Source organism: Salvia splendens, chromosome 4 (assembly GCF_004379255.2).
Source record: "Salvia splendens isolate huo1 chromosome 4, SspV2, whole genome shotgun sequence".
In the NCBI taxonomy this organism is placed as follows: Eukaryota; Viridiplantae; Streptophyta; class Magnoliopsida; order Lamiales; family Lamiaceae; genus Salvia; species Salvia splendens.
The window spans coordinates 27,660,473-27,677,808 of record NC_056035.1 but is presented as its reverse complement, the minus strand read 5'-3'; the positions used below and the strand labels follow the sequence as shown (position 1 = coordinate 27,677,808).

The following is a 17,336-nucleotide window of genomic DNA, read 5'->3' as shown; positions in this document are numbered from 1 at the left end:
TTATCATTCATTATTTATTTTAAGAATACTCATTCCGAATGAAGAACATTATTTTTTATATTCTATTTTTTGTTTACATTTTCATTATGAACTATATTCTTATTTCGGGGTTTATTCATATTTTTTTTATTAATCCATACTTTTTTTTGTCAAACTGATTGTACCATAATTAAGCTTTATTAGGGCGTGTAATGCCATGTACATGAGAGAATATAGATCACATTTTCATGGATTAAATTTCACTAATAAGTGGTAGCTATAATACGCCTTTATACTTATATTAATGTGTGGGCATTTAATAAGAAAATCAATTAATTATGGTCTGCTTTGATTCAAATTCCAACATGAGGCTATTAAATACGTATCTTAATTCAAAATTTGAAACATATGAATTCTCTCTCATTAGCGTGAAACGAGATAAAAGGATTAAGGAAATTAGAAAAACAAAAATAAGATTAAGGATATATGTGTAATTTTCATTTATCCACTATCTCTAACTAATATTTTATTTAATAACTAACACTTAAAGTTACTAATTTAGCCTCGTGTGGCTGACCATAATATGACCATTTAGCATCACTCTTTTATTTTATGGCATTCTCGCTCTTACTTTTTCCTTTCTACTTTCTGCTTTATCATCCATTACTTTATATTTTCCACTTAATGAACAAAACCTCATTTTCTTATATTTCGTGCCAAAAAGAAATGTTTCACTTAGTGAGGGACGGTGGAGTACGAAATAATGCCTACAGAAAACCATAGAATGCCTTGGGACATTCGCCACATTCAACAGAGTCTCGAAGTCTAGTGGTGATTGATTTAGAAGTTGAGATCTGTCCTCCGAATATCAATATATTCGACCAAAGCTTGAATATCGTACGATTTATTTTTGCAATTTTAACGATTTGGGATTAATTTCAGCACCGTACTTGAATTTAAAATTTAAAATAAGTAACAATAGGACCTTCATGATATTGCATAAAATTGTCTTTAATTTTTTTATGAATAAATAAGCAATTTAATTTATTAGGGATAGTTGTTGGTTACCATCTTCTTTAGGGTTAATTTCAGCAAGTGCACTTGAACTTAAAATTTCAAAATAGACATCTATTTGATTGGGAAAATTTGTAGCGTGATACTACATAAAAATGGCTTAAAATTTTGTTTTGGGAACATTTGTTGGTTACATCTTCTATTGATTTTTAGTTCAAAATATGCAAATTTTAACTGACTATTTTTTCATTTTCATAAAAACACGAGATAAGTCCGATATATTCTTTACTGTGGCCCTACACATAGTTGAAGGAAGAAGATTTAGAGTAGACTAGATCATATCAATATATCAGCATTCAACAAATGGAAAAAATAGAAAAATATTCACTTTTTATTCACATAAATTTGTGACAACAAGAGTTGATGATGCAATGCAAGTAAATTGCCTGCATTTCTATGAGAATCACCACAAGTGGTAACAGTGTCTATATATAGATTTACACATGGTTCTACTATGAAATATACTAATTTCACCCTTCTACTTGATTTTGTAAATTTCCCAACATCATCATCATCAGATTTGTTGATTCCTTTTTTCCAGCAAAAACAACAAGGCAAAAATACCCTCTTTAGTTGAGGGCCTTCTTGTTGGCAAAAAGTTGGCGAAGGAAAGCGAACTTCCCTTTGGCTCGACTAGAGAACTCGATGATGGCAGCGTTCTTGGTCTCTGGTGAACATGGCGAGGAGGGGGGTTTCAGTGTGAAGAGGAACTCATGGAGCATCCGGATGATCTGGCTGAAGCTAGGTCGCATGTTGGGATCTTCAACCCAGCACGACTGGATTATGTATGCGAGCTCTGCTGGAGTGTCGTCTGGCAGACTAGGCCTCTCTTGCTGCATTTTGGAAATCACAACTTGAGTTACTATCCATCAATCTTTCCAACAAATCAACAAGATGCATCGAGAAGATAGATGGTGACACCATCACTTTTTGCCAGCGAACAAAGAGCTCTTCAAGTTTTATTATAATAAGACGTTTTAAAGCAGAAACACATCGACATCAAGCTCATGGATACTCGTATATCTTAAGCTCATTCTGACGATCAAGTAAAGGAAAAACATGGCTAGGTTGCAAATTGCAAGTATTAGCACTCTCAAATCCATTTGTTATACAACTAATACTACCTCCATCCCTAAAAAATAGACAATTCTGAAACGCCACGGGTTTTAATGCACAATTGGTAAAGTAATAGAGAATTATTGGTAAAGTAAGAGAAAGTGAGAAAAAATGAGTAAAGTAAGAGAGAGGAGGAGAAAAGTAGTGGAAGTAGTGGAAGTAGTGTTAGTGTATTGTGGGGTCCACTTCCTAAAATAGAAAGTTTCTATTTTTAAAGGATGGACCAAAATGGAAATAGTTTTTATTTTTAAGGGCCGGGTGTAATATATATAAAAGTGGGACCCACATTCCACAACTTATTCAACCCAATTTTCTTTGCATTTCTTAAAACTAGTGTCCAAACCAAATAGGACTCCTATTGTGGGACAGAGGGGGTACTACATAAAACATATAGATAGGTGTATCATATGAAAGCAGACGCTTTCTAGACCAAGTCATGAAAAAAACGTATGACAAACATCTTGTATATTCAATAGGGGCTTTCCATTGACAACACAATCTATGAATTATAGAATTCATTTTTCACTTACACTCTTAAGGGAAAGGGCATAACTCCAAAACAGGAAGAATAAAAACTGATAAATTTGCTCATTATTGAATCAGAAGAGTGTATATGTTTCTGCACCTTGAAAGCAGCAGCATACGCAGCCTGCAAATTTGACATTCCCTCAAATGGCATGCGATTTGTAAGCAGCTCCCAGAGGACAATGCCAAAACTGTAAACATCGACTCTGTTATTGTAGTGCTTCTTCTCCCCCTGGCGAAGAGTCACAGTACTGTATAACTGCAGCGTCAAATATATCGTTAGTTGGGAAATTCCAAAAGCATGTTTCGGAATAAATATACTCATAGAAAGACATCTCAGTTTGTGACATAGAAATGTCAAACAAAAGGCTATGATGATGATGGATGTATAGAGTAAGAACGCATAAAATATTATTCAAGAAAAAAATCAACGAATGTGGTCAGAAACTGTTAGATCAAAAAATGGAAACCTCAGGTGCCATCCAGCGATAAGTCCCGGTTTCTGCTGTCATCATCTCAGAGACGGTTTCTTCTCTGGCAAGACCAAAATCTGCAAGCTTCACAGACTTCTGATCTGCCGTAAGCAGCAAATTGTCTGCACCATAGGGGTTCGAGTGTATATCTTCTCAGTTAAAAAGCATAAAAAAGGACCCCAAATCAAGATATATAGAAAAAATTTATTTTTTGCGCACGTGGTGGTCAATCTAACAATATCAATAACAAGGATCAGGAAAACAAACAAAGTCATAATCTTTATGATGCTTGGGAAAATAATCTTAAGAAGAATACTGAAAGTACGAATCTTGGTGAACAGAAAACAGAGTCTACAATGACGTAAGCTAGTTACAAATTACAAAAAAAATAATCTTATACAGCTCAGCAGGCCATGATACCGGGTTTTAGGTCTCTATGTATAATCCCATTTGCATGTAAACAATCCATGGCTCGAGCAATGTCAAGAGCAAAGTTTAATGCCAATGTCAAATCCAACTGCTTAGGACGCAAACTCCCTAGGTATTTCCGAAGTGACATCCCCGGCAATAACTCAGTAACTATCACCATTAAAGGTTCCTTACAAGCTCCAATAAACTGCAGAGGAATTTAGATCATGCTAAGTATAACGAGATGGGAGAGCTCAAAACATTTCAAGACTTCTTAGAAAGAGGCACATTACCTATAACACTGATATTCGAAATAGAAAACAAAACTCCATATCCAATACAAATAAGAAGAAACAAATTTCTCAGAGATGCTCACCTTGACAAGGTTTTCATGTTTTACTTTAGACATCATTGTCACTTCCCGAACAAAGCGACTCTCAAGCACACTTCTCTCTTCTGAGGTTTGACCACAGTTAAGAACTTTGATAGCAACAATACGATCACCATACCTGTTTAAAATGGTTATATAGTTGATAGTCAAATATCAGATACAGATACAAAAACAAGAAACATGCCAAATAAGATAAGAAGGAGCGCTCAAAACACATAGTACAACCCGAAAAACTATTCAATATTTTTCCACCTTGAGTCTACATAAGAGCAAAACTAAGGCTAGCATCAATTATATGTAACATTTAGGCCCACCCCAAATTCCAACAAACAGCATGATTCCATGTCCAAATATCTACACACTATTGGCTAATTCATTATTCCTTTCAAATCAAAATCTATTATTTCCCGACTCACATGATCACACATTTCGCTGCCACATAATTAAACACATAAGGTTCTAAACATTCAAAACTCAAAAGCAATTGCATAAACTCAATTAACTCAACTATCGATACAAACCTTCCTTGATAAACTTTGCCATGAGCTCCCTCACCAATTTTCGAACCAATAAAGAGGGATTTGGGGTCAACAAGCACTTTCTCATCAAAAGATAATTCAACTGAGGCACTGATTGATGATCCCTTCGAAGAAACTCCTTCAACGGATCTCGAGTTCGACTTGTCATGATTCCCCCCATCCTCCTCTCTTTTTCCTCTGCTCTTCCCACCGGAACTCATGACTTCCCAAAATTACTAAATTACCCCGTGAGCCTCATCATAACCTCAAAATTCTATACTATAGAAAAACCATCATCTCCCAAATCAGAATCCAAGAAAGCTCGAATACTATTCTCAAGTTATCAGCAAAAGATTAGCTAAAGCATACACTTTTAAGCCCATAGCAGAGAATATCAATCACTGTATACAATTGAAGCCGTGTAAATTCAGCAATCACTAAGTAAAATCAAACCGAAATCAATCCTATTTCTACCCCGATCAAACAGAAAAACACCCTAAAAATCACTTTTTTTTTACCTAAAAGGATGAGTCTTTTCAATTATCGGAAAAAAGAGAAATTGATTCTTGACTTTGAAACCCGTGGGAAGAAAAAAATTACAGCTTGAAACTGAAGACTAAGTTATCAGCAAAAATAGTGAAGAAAACGAAAAATAAAAGGAAAAGAAGAAACCCTAAGTGAAAGCAAAGGGGAAAAAGGGGTGGAACGAAGACTTACAGTTGCATCCACTGTTCTATACACACAGAAAACATGCATACAAAAGCAATCAAAGAGCTAAAAAGGGGCAAACTGTGAATTCTCTAGAAATCCCGGAAAAAGTTAACTCCCACTACAACTAAATCAAATCAAATTCGAATTTTGATTCGGCCCTTTTGTTGAGAAGATATTCCGATTAGTATAATTTGAGTTTTGACACAGAGGGAGAGAGGGTTTAGAGCATCCACAGTGGGACGGATGTCCCGACGGATATTCCGACGGACTTCCTAAAAACACTTTCTGCCACATCATAAGGATATCCCACTGCACTGTCACGTCATAAGGACATCCCACTACACAATGACAGACATCCCGACGGACATCCACAATAATAAAAATTCACAAATTCACCAAATTAAATAATTTACGGAATTAAAATTTCGACACGAATACAGAGAAAATGCAATCACTTTATTTAAAACAAAAAACATACATAATTATTAAAAAAAATACATAATTAACAAAAAACAGCATCAAGCTTCGACAAATGCGGCCCCGTCTCACTCCTCGTCGTCCCCGCCGCCAGTCCCGTCATGCCCGTGGCCGGTCCCGTCGTCACTCACGGGTAGGGTTGGCATCCCCAAATCGCGCCGCATAATGTCGATGACATCCTTCAACATCAACTTGTATAAGGGGTCAGTCGCTGGATACCACTTCTCCATGGTGTGTATCAGGGTTTCATACTGCTGTATGCGGGCGAGTGAGGGGAGCTCGGGATCGATCTGGGAAGGAGCCGCCGATTGGACCTCGGGGGACCCGCTGGTGCTTCCCCTCTTTTGCCCAACCAGGCGATGGCTGCGGGAAGACGATTGAGGGGTCGGGAACTCTGCCTCGGCGTCAGGGAGTTCGTGGGAATCGGCACTGTTACTGTACTCCCCGGAGGCGTTGATCTTCGTCCCCTTCGGCCAGCCAGCTTCTAAATTTGGCGGAAGTCTACACCACAAGATAGACCTCCCAATATTTGAATTCCCCAAAACCCAATTCATTGTCGGGGAACTGCTGGTGAAACAGAAGCTTCACATCATCGGCGGACATGCCGCTGGTTGTTGTGCGGAGGTTGTTTTGGTAGATGCCGGCAAATCGGCTAAGCTGCCTCCTCAGCCGCTCCCACTGTTTCCGGCATTGGTCTCCATCTTGAGGCTTCCCACCTGGCGGTTTGAATTGGAGGTAGCTTTTGCTAATACGCCACCACATTCTGTCGATTTGCTGGTTAGCCCCGACGTAGGGATCCTCAAATACACTAATCCAGGCCTTCGCCAGCGCGACGCACTCCCCTATGCTCCAGATGGTCCTCTTTCTTCCGCCGGCTTCATACCCCTCCTCCTCGGCCCCCGCCCCACCCTCGTTCCCCCCACGCCAGGACGAGGTAGTGTCCTTGCCCTTGCCCTTCCCTCTCCCTTGCTTCCGCGTCCTCTCTGCCGCCGGTGGCATCTCAGTGGGAGACTCTCTGACCGGAGATAGCCCCGATTCCTCAAAAGAGAAAGTCTCAATGCCGGTGAACTGAGTCTCCAGAGGAGTACTCTGGGGGAATCACTAGACAATAAATTCATGTAGTGGCAATAGACATTGTCCCCAGGTGATTGGGGGACCCCCTGCCTGCTCCCCCGCAGCGGCAGGCATGCCCTACATCATCTGGGCATCATCATCCCGGGCATTTGGAGCATCATCCCACACCAAGGGGGTACATATTGTAGTACCCGGGCATCATTCCCGCCATTTGGGGTTGGGGCATCAACGGCGCCATTCCGGGCATCATCCCGGACATCAGTGCACTTCCGCCGGCATTTCCCCCAAGTCTAACGGGAAAAGTCGGCGTTTGTGACTCGCTCGTGGCTGGGGAATCACTATCTTGGTGTTCCATTTATCTTCAAAAGAAATGAAAGTAGAGAGAGAGAAACTCGTTAAAACAAGTGGTGCGAATGAAATGAAATTCAACGAGCCGTATATATAGAGTTTTTTTTTTAAAAATAAAAAATCAGGACGTCCACCGGAACGTCCGTCGTGGCACCGCAATGGTGGACGTCACGACGGACGTCCCCGGAATGCCGCGGAACTCCGGTGTCCACAACGCACGTCCGCGTCTGCCTCCCTGTTGCCTAATGGCGGACGCCCCGCGCGGACTTCCGGCACGCCGGTTGAACGTCCGCCGGGGCAGCCGTTGTTGCGGATGTTCTGAGAGTGCAAAGAAAGTCGGGCGAAATAAAAGAACTGTGTGATGCTGATAATCGCCAATAAGAGTGTTAAATAGTTGTTAATATAAGGCATAATTAATTTCTAATCTTGATAATGAAATAACTGTATATTCTTACATACGATAAATTATACACCGGTATTGTCTTGCTACACATGCTATTTTAACAGAGTATTATAAAATAAAAAAAATGTACTATTAGAGTATGAATATTTCTTGAAAAATATAAATTTATAATTGACGTGAATTTTAATTTATAATAAATTTATAGTTGACATGAATTTTAATTTATAATTAATAAAATAAGGGAGGAAAAGAAATGCATAATTAATTTCTCTAGTAATTTTGTAGTATACTCTTATAGCTAATAATTTTTTAATAATCATATCGAATTTTTTAGGTTAATTTTCTCTAATAATTTTATACTCCATTTGTCTTATAAAATATATGCCCTTTTTATTTTAGTCATGTCTCACAAAACTATGGGAATTTCCATTTATAAAAAGTTTCCCTAACTCATTACACATGCACATCAATTTATTTACAACTTATACTACCATGACCCACCATTACAATTCATTAAACATTAATAATAATGTAGGTTTCACTACACTAACAATACTTTAACTATCTTTCTCCTCATTTTTTTTACTTTAACAATTGTACATTAATTTCCATATTATTTAGAAAATTTTGTTACATATCTTCTAATTATTTATCTCATTATCCATGATCTCCCACGCAGAACTATCTACTACTCATGTTGAAGTTGTTTTCAGAGCATCCACAATAAGCACGGAGCCAATAGCCTAGCTAAAAACTCATCTTGCCACATCATCAAGGATTTCCCACAACCTGGCACATTATCAAGGACTTCTCATAGCCCAGTAATAGGCTAGCCAATGCCAGCCCTCTCGAGAAAAAAACACCAAAAACAACAACAATAAATGAATTGGAGAGGAAAAAACATAGAAAAAAATGAAATGGGAATAGGATGTAAAAAAAAACATAGTTATCTGCTCTCGTCCGTCGAGCTAGCCTAACGCAATAGCGAACTAGCCGAGCGCCCTAGTTGCACGTCGGTGGCTATGGCGTTGGCTAGTCCGCTAATGTGGATGCTCTCATGTTCTTGACACCGAAAACACTCAATAAATTTTAATAGTAATTTGGGCTCCCCAAGATTAAAATCCTAGTTCCACCATTGGTAGTGGAGTTCAAAATTAGAAAATTCAATTTTCAGGAATTGACTAAAAAGAAAATAGTTCATACTTTTCAGGGATGAATGGAGTAACATATTGATAATTTTAATTTATATTAAATATCTTTATATATTTACATCAATTTTAAATATAAATTATTATATTATAGTAATTAATTTCTTTTCTCTCACATTCTTCCTACCGTAATTATTTAGAAACTAAAATCAATTTTTTTTATTATACTACGTTAATAATTTAAACCTTTATTAAAATCTTAAAAATAATTAATAGTACTATGGTTTTAGATTTATTCATTTATATTTTCAGTTTTAGTAATATGTTAGCAGTCATGACTATTTAGCATCCCTCATTTATTAATATAAACATATGGGATTGTATATGTTGAATCGGTTTTATTAATCTGTCTTAATTATTGAAATGTGTTTGTTGATATAAGAGTAAAATTAAAATATGTATGATCCTTTAAAATTGGAAGTAAAACTAAATTTCTAAATATTATAAATTAGGGAAGTCCATTTTTTGTAATGAATAAACATATATCACCTAAAAATGAGTAGTGGAGTAAGGAACCCGATCAAGAACATATTCTCACTGATGAGAATCAAATTGTCTGTTTAATTTAATATTGTCATATTCATTTTCGAGAAGAATTTAGACTCAACTTTTAAAGCTTTAAGTTAGGATTAGAGATCGAAAAACGCGAAGAATGTATAGAAACAAAAAAGGCTGAAAAGTTTTTGATGTTTAAATCAAAGAAAATGATCAAGTGGTAATTCAAAACAAAGTGAGACAAAAGAAAAAGTCAGAATGTACATAGTTTAGTTTTTTTATATAAGTAAAAGGCTCAAACCAAAAAATAATAGTGAGTAAGAGTTCAACAATAATACTCCAATAAAAATACAAACCAACCAAGACCAACAAAAACAGACATACAACCTCGCCTATAGCTCACCACAAGCAACTAACCACCAAGTAAGCAAGGCTAGCAAGGCTAACAAAGCTTTACAACAAACCGAGAGCAAGATAAACCTCTTTAGTGATCTTTGATTGTAACCTTAGCCTAATGCATGATGTCAGTTCATCTTCTAACGCGACTCAAACTCCCCATAGTTATCATCCTACACAGATAAGTTCCAAATGTTTTTTAAGACCACCACCCTGAGTTTTCTTATCTTCATATGTTTCTCTATATTGTGCTCATTTTTATATGTGTAGTAGGTGATATCCTATCTTACTATAATGCTTGCCGTTTAACTGACGTTTCTCTGACTCGGATTTAGGAGCTCAACATATGTTGATAACCCTATGAACTAGAAGACGTGTGAGGTTATAGTTCGTAGTGTGGATCATTATTATATTTCTGATTTAAAGTTTACTATGCATCTCGTAGGTGAAATAAGTTTTTTTTTCTCTTTTAAAAGGAGGATCGACGGTGGTTCCCCACCTACCCCCGAAGTGACTCTGACTCCCGGCCTAACGGTCGGAGGTGAAGCGTCTTACCAAGTTGCGCTTCGTTGTCAAGGTGGGACCCAATGGGTCCACCAGCCCCGCAGGAACGGGGTCCAGGATTTTTCACCTCCCCCACAGCTCCTGGGTCCAGGCACGGGTACAGGCTTAATCACCTTCCGAAGTTCTGGAGTCAAGCCAGTGAATCCACTAGGCCCCAAGGAAATTAATCCCCAAGATGCGCCTCCCAGAGGTCGAACACGCGACCTCTAGGATGACGCGGTATCCTTGCCTCCCTTCTCAACCAGTTGAGTTAGGAGGCTTGGATTTGTAGGTGAAATAAGTTAGTAATTGTTGACCGTTTTTAGAAGTTAGTGTATCATTCCTCGATCAGTGATCATCTGCGGAAGAGTGTAAAACAACATTGAATTTCTAGAACACAGAATCTCGTTTTTTACTCAAATTCAAATTAAAAGGATTCAAATTCTAAAATATCGCACCATTCTTCACACTATAAAAGGATCCATTTGACTTGTAATTATTCTCTCTGTCTCATTCAAGATGTCCACGTGATACGGGATTTCAGGAGAAATTGTTAGGTGGAGTAAGTAGAGAGAAAAAAGTAGTTGAATATTTTAATGAAAAGAGATGAATGAGAGATTTGTTTCCAAATATAAAAAGTGGACATCTTGAGTATGACAAACTAAAGAAGAAAAGTGAACATTTAAGTAGGACAAACTAAAAAGTAAAAATGAACCTATTAATGAGACGGAGGGAGAATAAATCATGTCATGTTTCTATCTTTTACTTCATCTTGGCTATGATCTTTTATTCCATCAAACAAATTAGCTTAGGAATTCACACAGGGACAGAAAATGGTCTATAATTCTATATCTCATCCACTAGAAGATTTGTCCACTTTAGTATTTTTTATTTAGAATATTTTTATCAAGAAATGTGTGACTAATTTTCTGAATTATTCCTAGCTTATAGTAAAAATTATTTTTAACCTTATTTTTGCAGATAATGAATTTATTATTTTTAGCAATTTATCATTTCTATAAGGGAAATTGATCCCTAAAATCATAAACTTTACATAAAATTTAGTATTTCCCGCGGACTTTGAAATTGGTATATAATATTACAAATTTTACACTTTGTTTGGTATTTCCCATGGCATGTCTATTATTATATTTGACTAACTTACGAGACATTTTTATCATACTTGACACAATTAAATCAACGTGGTTTTCAACGTGACTTTGATCCTATATGTTATGAACATAAAAAGTGATTTAAAATATCATAAAACGTATCACGGTTGCCTACGTAAAATAAGATTTTGATGAATATATTTTATTTGAGTGAGTTTGGAAAATACCAAACAAAATGCAAAGTTTGTGATATTATAGACTAGTTTCAAAGTTCATAGGAAATACTAAATTTTAGGCAAAGTTCATGATTTTAGAGACCAATAGTAAATGTTATTTGGACCGTGAACTTACAATATTTGCCTAATTTATGACTCAATATTCACTTACGGTCTAAATTTAGATTATCAAAATCTGGGCTACTTTTCAGTTTGATTTATTTCATATGTTTATAATATTCCATATCAATTGATTAATCTATTTTATTGAAGACTCCATGTTATTAATTTCTTTTCAAAAGAGTAGGAATTCTCAAGCCTTTATTTGCATATTGGAATAAATCTAGATAAGTTTAGTACAACAAAGTCTTAATAAAAAAAATCTCTTGCAGACAATACAATCCACAGGACATCTAAATACTACTCTCTCCGTCCATGAAAAATAAGACACATTGTGAATGACACAGATTTTAATATGAAATTGGTAAAGTAAGATAGAAGGAAAAAAAGTAAGAGAGAAGTAGTGTTAGTAGAATGTGGGGTCCATATTATTAGTACTCACTCCGTTTTATAGTAATAGAGTCATTTTGCCACTTTGGTACGTTTCATAGTAATAGACTCATTTCCATTTTTAGTCAAAGTCATAACATTTTTCCAAACCTACTTTACTCTCTCTTACATTTTTCTCTCTTCATTTCTCTACCTTTTTCATTTTCCACTTTATTCTCCATTTACTTAACTCACCTAACACAATTTTTCTTAATCTCCGTGCCGAAAAGAAACGTATCCATTACTATGGAACAGAGAGAGTAAGAGAGAAGTAGTATTAGTGGAATGTGGGGCCCATATTAGTAGTAAGAGAAAAGGGAAAAAAGTAAGAGAGAAGTTGTTGAAAACTTTCCTTTTTTAAATGTGCTATATTTTTCATAGACAACCAAAAATGATAAATATGTTCTATTTTTCGTGGACGGAGAGAGTATTCTATATAGCTAGTGCATCAAAAACCACCTAATGGGTATGCCATAAAAAGTTTTACGAAACTACTAATTATTGGATAAAAACCACCTAAATCCTAATGGGTATGCCATAAAAAGTTTTACGAAACTACTCTAATGATTAGATCAAAAACCACCTAATGGGTATGCCATAAAATGTTTTTTTCGCATATGTAAAAAATAAGATTGGTTTTTAGTCATTTTTATTGTGAAAATTGTAAGAACATTGTACTAAATCTACTGCCACGATGATAGTTATATGTATCTGCATTAAAAATTTCGACATATACTCGTCAAATATCGTCAAGTCAGGATATATATAACGTGAATCTATTTATTAATGTTTTGCATTGAACGTAAGTACGTATTACTGATTTAAAATAATCAACAATTCAATCACAATTTTCAAGTAGTCCATCATTTTTTGTAAATTCCATCTAAGTATCAATTACTTTAGCACAGACATTTCAATGCACTACAATCAAATGGAATTCCATGCCAGTGATATGAAGTTATAACCATTTTCACTTGATAAAACTCTGCTTTACAGAAAGCAAGCTGTATTTTTTTTGACTTGGACTTCATTTTTCTAAATCGAGAATACAATATACTCCCTCCGTCCGTGAATAGCAGTCCTATTTTTCCATTTTAGTCTGTCCGCGAGTAGGAGTCCAGGTTCACATTTACCATGAATGGTAATAGGGTCTCACATTCCACTAACTCATTCCACTCACATTTCATTTAAAATTAATATACACAAGTGAGACCCTTATTCCACTAACTTCTTTCCATCCACTTTTCTTAACATTTCTTAAAACCCATGCCGCTAAGATATGAGACTTCTAATGGCGGGCGGAGGGAGTAGTTGTTAGTATGCCTTGAATCTGTATAGTTTGCCGCTAGCCAAATGAAAACACTATGCTATATTTATGATTTAGGCTCTAATTGTTATATTGTCTAACCCGTTGTCTGTGTGCCTATTTATATAGAAGTATGGCACATAACTCTGTAATCTGAAAACAATCTGAATACAATATGTTCTCCGTTTCCTGCCTGTGGACGTAGTCAACACAACGTTGGTGAACCACGTAAATTTTATATCTCTTTACGTTTCTGTTTGTCTCGATTATACAATTGCTCTATTTTGTGACAACAATAGTGATATAAATGCAAGAAAATAAACACTAGCTAGCTCAAATCATTAATTATGAATAACAATCAAATAAAAATAAATGAAGCATATCAACTTATGAATAAACTTTCTTAATTGTGATCCTATCTCCCTTTCCTCTCAACACCTTTCCCAGCAAAAACAAAAATAAAATCCCTGAAATAAAAGTATATGTCCAAAACATTTAAACTCTACGTGAAAATTTGATGTCACGCGCCTCCTCCTCCTCCGTCGACTAAATTGGCCGCGGTGGAATCCTCCACCGCGGCCATAGTAAGCTCCTCCGCCCTCTTGGTCTCATGCTTCCAGTCCGTCCACGCGACATTGTAAAGCATGAGCGCCATACAGGCCCCCTGCGCCGCCACCAACCCCATCCAGAGCCCCCGAAACCCCTTCCTCATCTCGAACGCCAGCACAGCCGAGCACGGCAGCCCCACCAGGTAGAACGCCGCTATGTTTATCCACACCCCCACCTTCGGCCTCGCCGACCCCGTCAGCGCCCCACACGCCGCCGTCTGCGGCGCGTTCCCCACCTCCGCCAGCCCCAGTATCGGCAGCACCGCCGCTATCATCTCCTGCACCTCCGGCTCAGCCGTGTACAGCCTCCCCCACCGCCTCCTCAACGCCACGCTCGCCCCGAACGCCGACACCCCGTACACCCCCGCCATCGCGATCCCGATCATCGCCGCCAGCTGCGCACGCGCCGGCTGCGCGGCCCCAAGCTCGTGCCCCACGCGCTGGGAGATGCTCAGGCTCAGCGAGAACGGAATCACGTAGACCGTCCCCGTTGTTTGTATCAAAATCCCCATCGCGGCCACGCAGGACTCTGGATTGTCCATCAGTCCGCTCAGGAATAAGATAATCTCGTACCACCACCATTCCAAACAGACCTGACACACGCTGGGAAGTGCCAGGCTGAGGAGAGGCCACCAGCCGTGGAAGAGGGAGGCCAGAGTGGCCCCCCTCCAAGGCTTTATGGCGGCCTTTGAGAAGAAAAGGTAGAGGCAAAGGCCAATGTTCATGTTGAGGGAGTAAACGAACGAGGCGAGGGCGATCCCCTTCACTCTCAGGTTGAGATAGGTGACAAGGAAATAAGTGACCGGGAGATGGATTGCGGAAACACAGGTGGCAATGAGAGTGATGGGAGAGTTCAGGCCCTGGGTCCTGAGGAAAGTCCTGAGTGGGATGAGGTTCGCGTGGGTGACGAGCTCTGGGAGGGAGAAGAGGAGGTAATTCTTGGCGATCTTTGTGATGGCGCGGTCTTGGCCAAGGCGATGGAAGACGGTGTCCACGTTGAGCCAGAGGAGGGACATGGGGATGGTGGCTATAAGGAGGAGGACCACTGTTTTAAGGTAGGTCTGGGTGAGGACAGGCCAGCGCCGGGCCCCAAAGGCCTGGCAGCAAATGGGGTCCATGCCGGTGCATAGACCCTTCATCACAGAGAAGCCTGTGATGTTGGCGAAGCCCACTGCCAGGGACCCGCCAGCCAGCTCAATCTTCTCCATGTGGCCGAGGAAGAGCATCGAGATTATGGTTTTAGAAAAGTATAAAAGGGTTGTTAGGGCCACAGGGCATGCGATCCTACCCAACGAAAATAGCTCTTCGATCACCTACAATCAGAATTTTAGGATTACCAATTTGTTGATGTCGGATAAAAAGGCTTCAATACACCAACACAATATGTGGACAACAAAGAAACTATCACCGACTTGGATCGTTCTGATACCATATTATGAATGAGCCACTCAGAACGAACACACTTGACAAAATTGGAAAAAGTGTGTTTGGGAAAGTGCCATGTCATCATTATGCGCATGTGAGTTGCTAATTAGCATCACGTGCCTAAAAGTCCAACGATAATATACCACATGAACACAATTAACTACACTAATTCATGATCATTCTCCAGCTTATCAACTCATTAGGTTTTTCTCTCTAATATTGTTTCGCTTCATACCTTTTTCGTTGTCTTTAGTAAAAGTAATATGGTTAACTATAAATGTAAGAAGAGACCAAACAAAGTTGTTAATTAAAAATACAATAATTAGGGTTGTTCTAGGAATATTCCTATTGGTGGAGAATTCAAATTGAATGATTTGATATGGATTTTAATTATAAATTAATTTGTATCAAGTCTAAATTACGACATTTTGGTGCAAATCACGGGAGTTGCTCTTACAAAATATTTATATATAAAAGTAAAAATTAGGGACTATAAATTAATAGATAATTAACTAAGCTTTGAAAATAGAGTAAAATATTCTTAGAGATAAAGTTGTGTATAAATATATGTCAACTGCATAGTTTGTCTGCAGATACACACATGGACAAGAGCAATTGACTCACTCACGTTAACACCAACAAGATTTGATTTAGTTTAATTACACAAAGACGCCATTATTAGACCCATAACTTTCTGTCCCGCTCAAATTTTAAGATGGGACATATATATAAATATATGTGTGTGTGTGCATTAAAAGGGTAGATTGTTTTATTTTTTAAAATGTTATTTTATCATCGTTTATTTAATCTATATATTTAAATTCCAAAATCAGAACAAGAAATACAATAAATATGATTGAGTATTGTCATTAGACTTTTGCATTTTATTTCATCAATATATGTCACGTATATGACATCAATGGAGTTCGATAACGAATAGCGATAAAACTGACTAGGAGATGGAGTAAAAGGAAAAAAAAGGAAAACGACTTTCAGACATAATCCATGAATGAGAAATCGAATGACAAGTCGTTGACACTGTATTCACACATTCCGTTCGAACTAAAAATGGTGAAAGTTTAAATGAATTGGAAAATGTGTTAATTCATGCAACATAAATTGAAAAAGGAAATTACCTCATTCAAAGGCACTCTAAGAAAGAAACAGCAAAACGATGTATTTCTGGATTCTCTAGTCGTCGTTGCTTCATTGCTGATTTCGTCGAATTTGATCTCGCCGCCATCTCCATCTCCACCGCCGTCATTAAATTCGGGAAGCTCGAGTTCTCGAGATTCACTCATTTTGCACATGACTACTGCAGAAAAGGAAGAAATGAAGGAACAAAAAAAGTAGGGAGCAGAAGATAATATATACAAACAACTATTACTATTAAATTAAACATTGCAAATAGAATCATTTGTATAAATTAAGCCAACCTTAATTTCTGCGAAATTTGTGTCCTATCTTGGTAGATATCACTCTGCTTGAGAGAACTGAAAAAGAATGAATGCATTGGGACATTACCATGGACATATTGATATGCATGTTAACTCATATATAGAGAGAGATGTGAGAGATCATTTAATTTCTTACTATTTCTTTATTTGCTTTTCTTAACAAATGTTATTCCTTCATTTCCAGATGGGATTGAGATTTCTTTAGACATTTCTCTTTACGAATTTGCTGTTTGTATATAATCCAATATTGAAGCCCTTTTATTATTACTATTATTATTATTGCTATTTATTTATAATTTTGTTGTAAAACATTACGAGGTGGAGGAAAATTATAGTTGTGATTTTGTTTTGTTTTCTTTTCTTTTCGGAATTTCCTGTATCCATCAGATCACAACTATATTGTAATGTTTTATATAGCTATACGAAGAGGTGATTAATTTTGCATAGAATATAATTGAGTTTGATTTTAATATTTTGTCAATTATTAATTTATTTCACGAATATAGATATGTGTGTGTGCACACT

The 17,336-nt window shown here is 37.4% G+C and overlaps 2 protein-coding genes across 3 annotated transcripts; both read right to left on the bottom strand.

Annotated features, from left to right (window-relative positions):
- Window positions 1-1,363: 1,363 nt before the first annotated feature.
- Window positions 1,364-5,387, bottom strand: LOC121799278 (serine/threonine/tyrosine-protein kinase HT1-like). 2 transcript variants are annotated; one of them, XM_042198599.1, is made up of 7 exons: window positions 5,202-5,387; window positions 4,488-4,763; window positions 3,952-4,084; window positions 3,588-3,783; window positions 3,165-3,289; window positions 2,795-2,953; window positions 1,364-1,886 (listed from the first exon to the last, which is right to left on the bottom strand). In XM_042198599.1, the coding sequence occupies exons 2-7, from the start codon at window positions 4,703-4,705 to the stop codon at window positions 1,623-1,625; spliced, it is 1,095 nt and encodes a 364-aa protein (XP_042054533.1). In that variant the 5' UTR covers window positions 4,706-4,763; window positions 5,202-5,387; the 3' UTR covers window positions 1,364-1,622. The 2 variants fall into 2 exon arrangements, with proteins under 2 accessions (XP_042054533.1, XP_042054532.1); XM_042198598.1 differs by having other exon boundaries at window positions 4,488-5,387.
- An 8,454-nt stretch (window positions 5,388-13,841) lies between these two features.
- LOC121800909 (protein DETOXIFICATION 53) lies at window positions 13,842-16,664 on the bottom strand. The gene is made up of 2 exons (XM_042200399.1): window positions 16,491-16,664; window positions 13,842-15,242 (listed from the first exon to the last, which is right to left on the bottom strand). The coding sequence occupies exons 1-2, from the start codon at window positions 16,662-16,664 to the stop codon at window positions 13,842-13,844; spliced, it is 1,575 nt and encodes a 524-aa protein (XP_042056333.1).
- Between the last annotated feature and the right edge of the window lie 672 nt (window positions 16,665-17,336).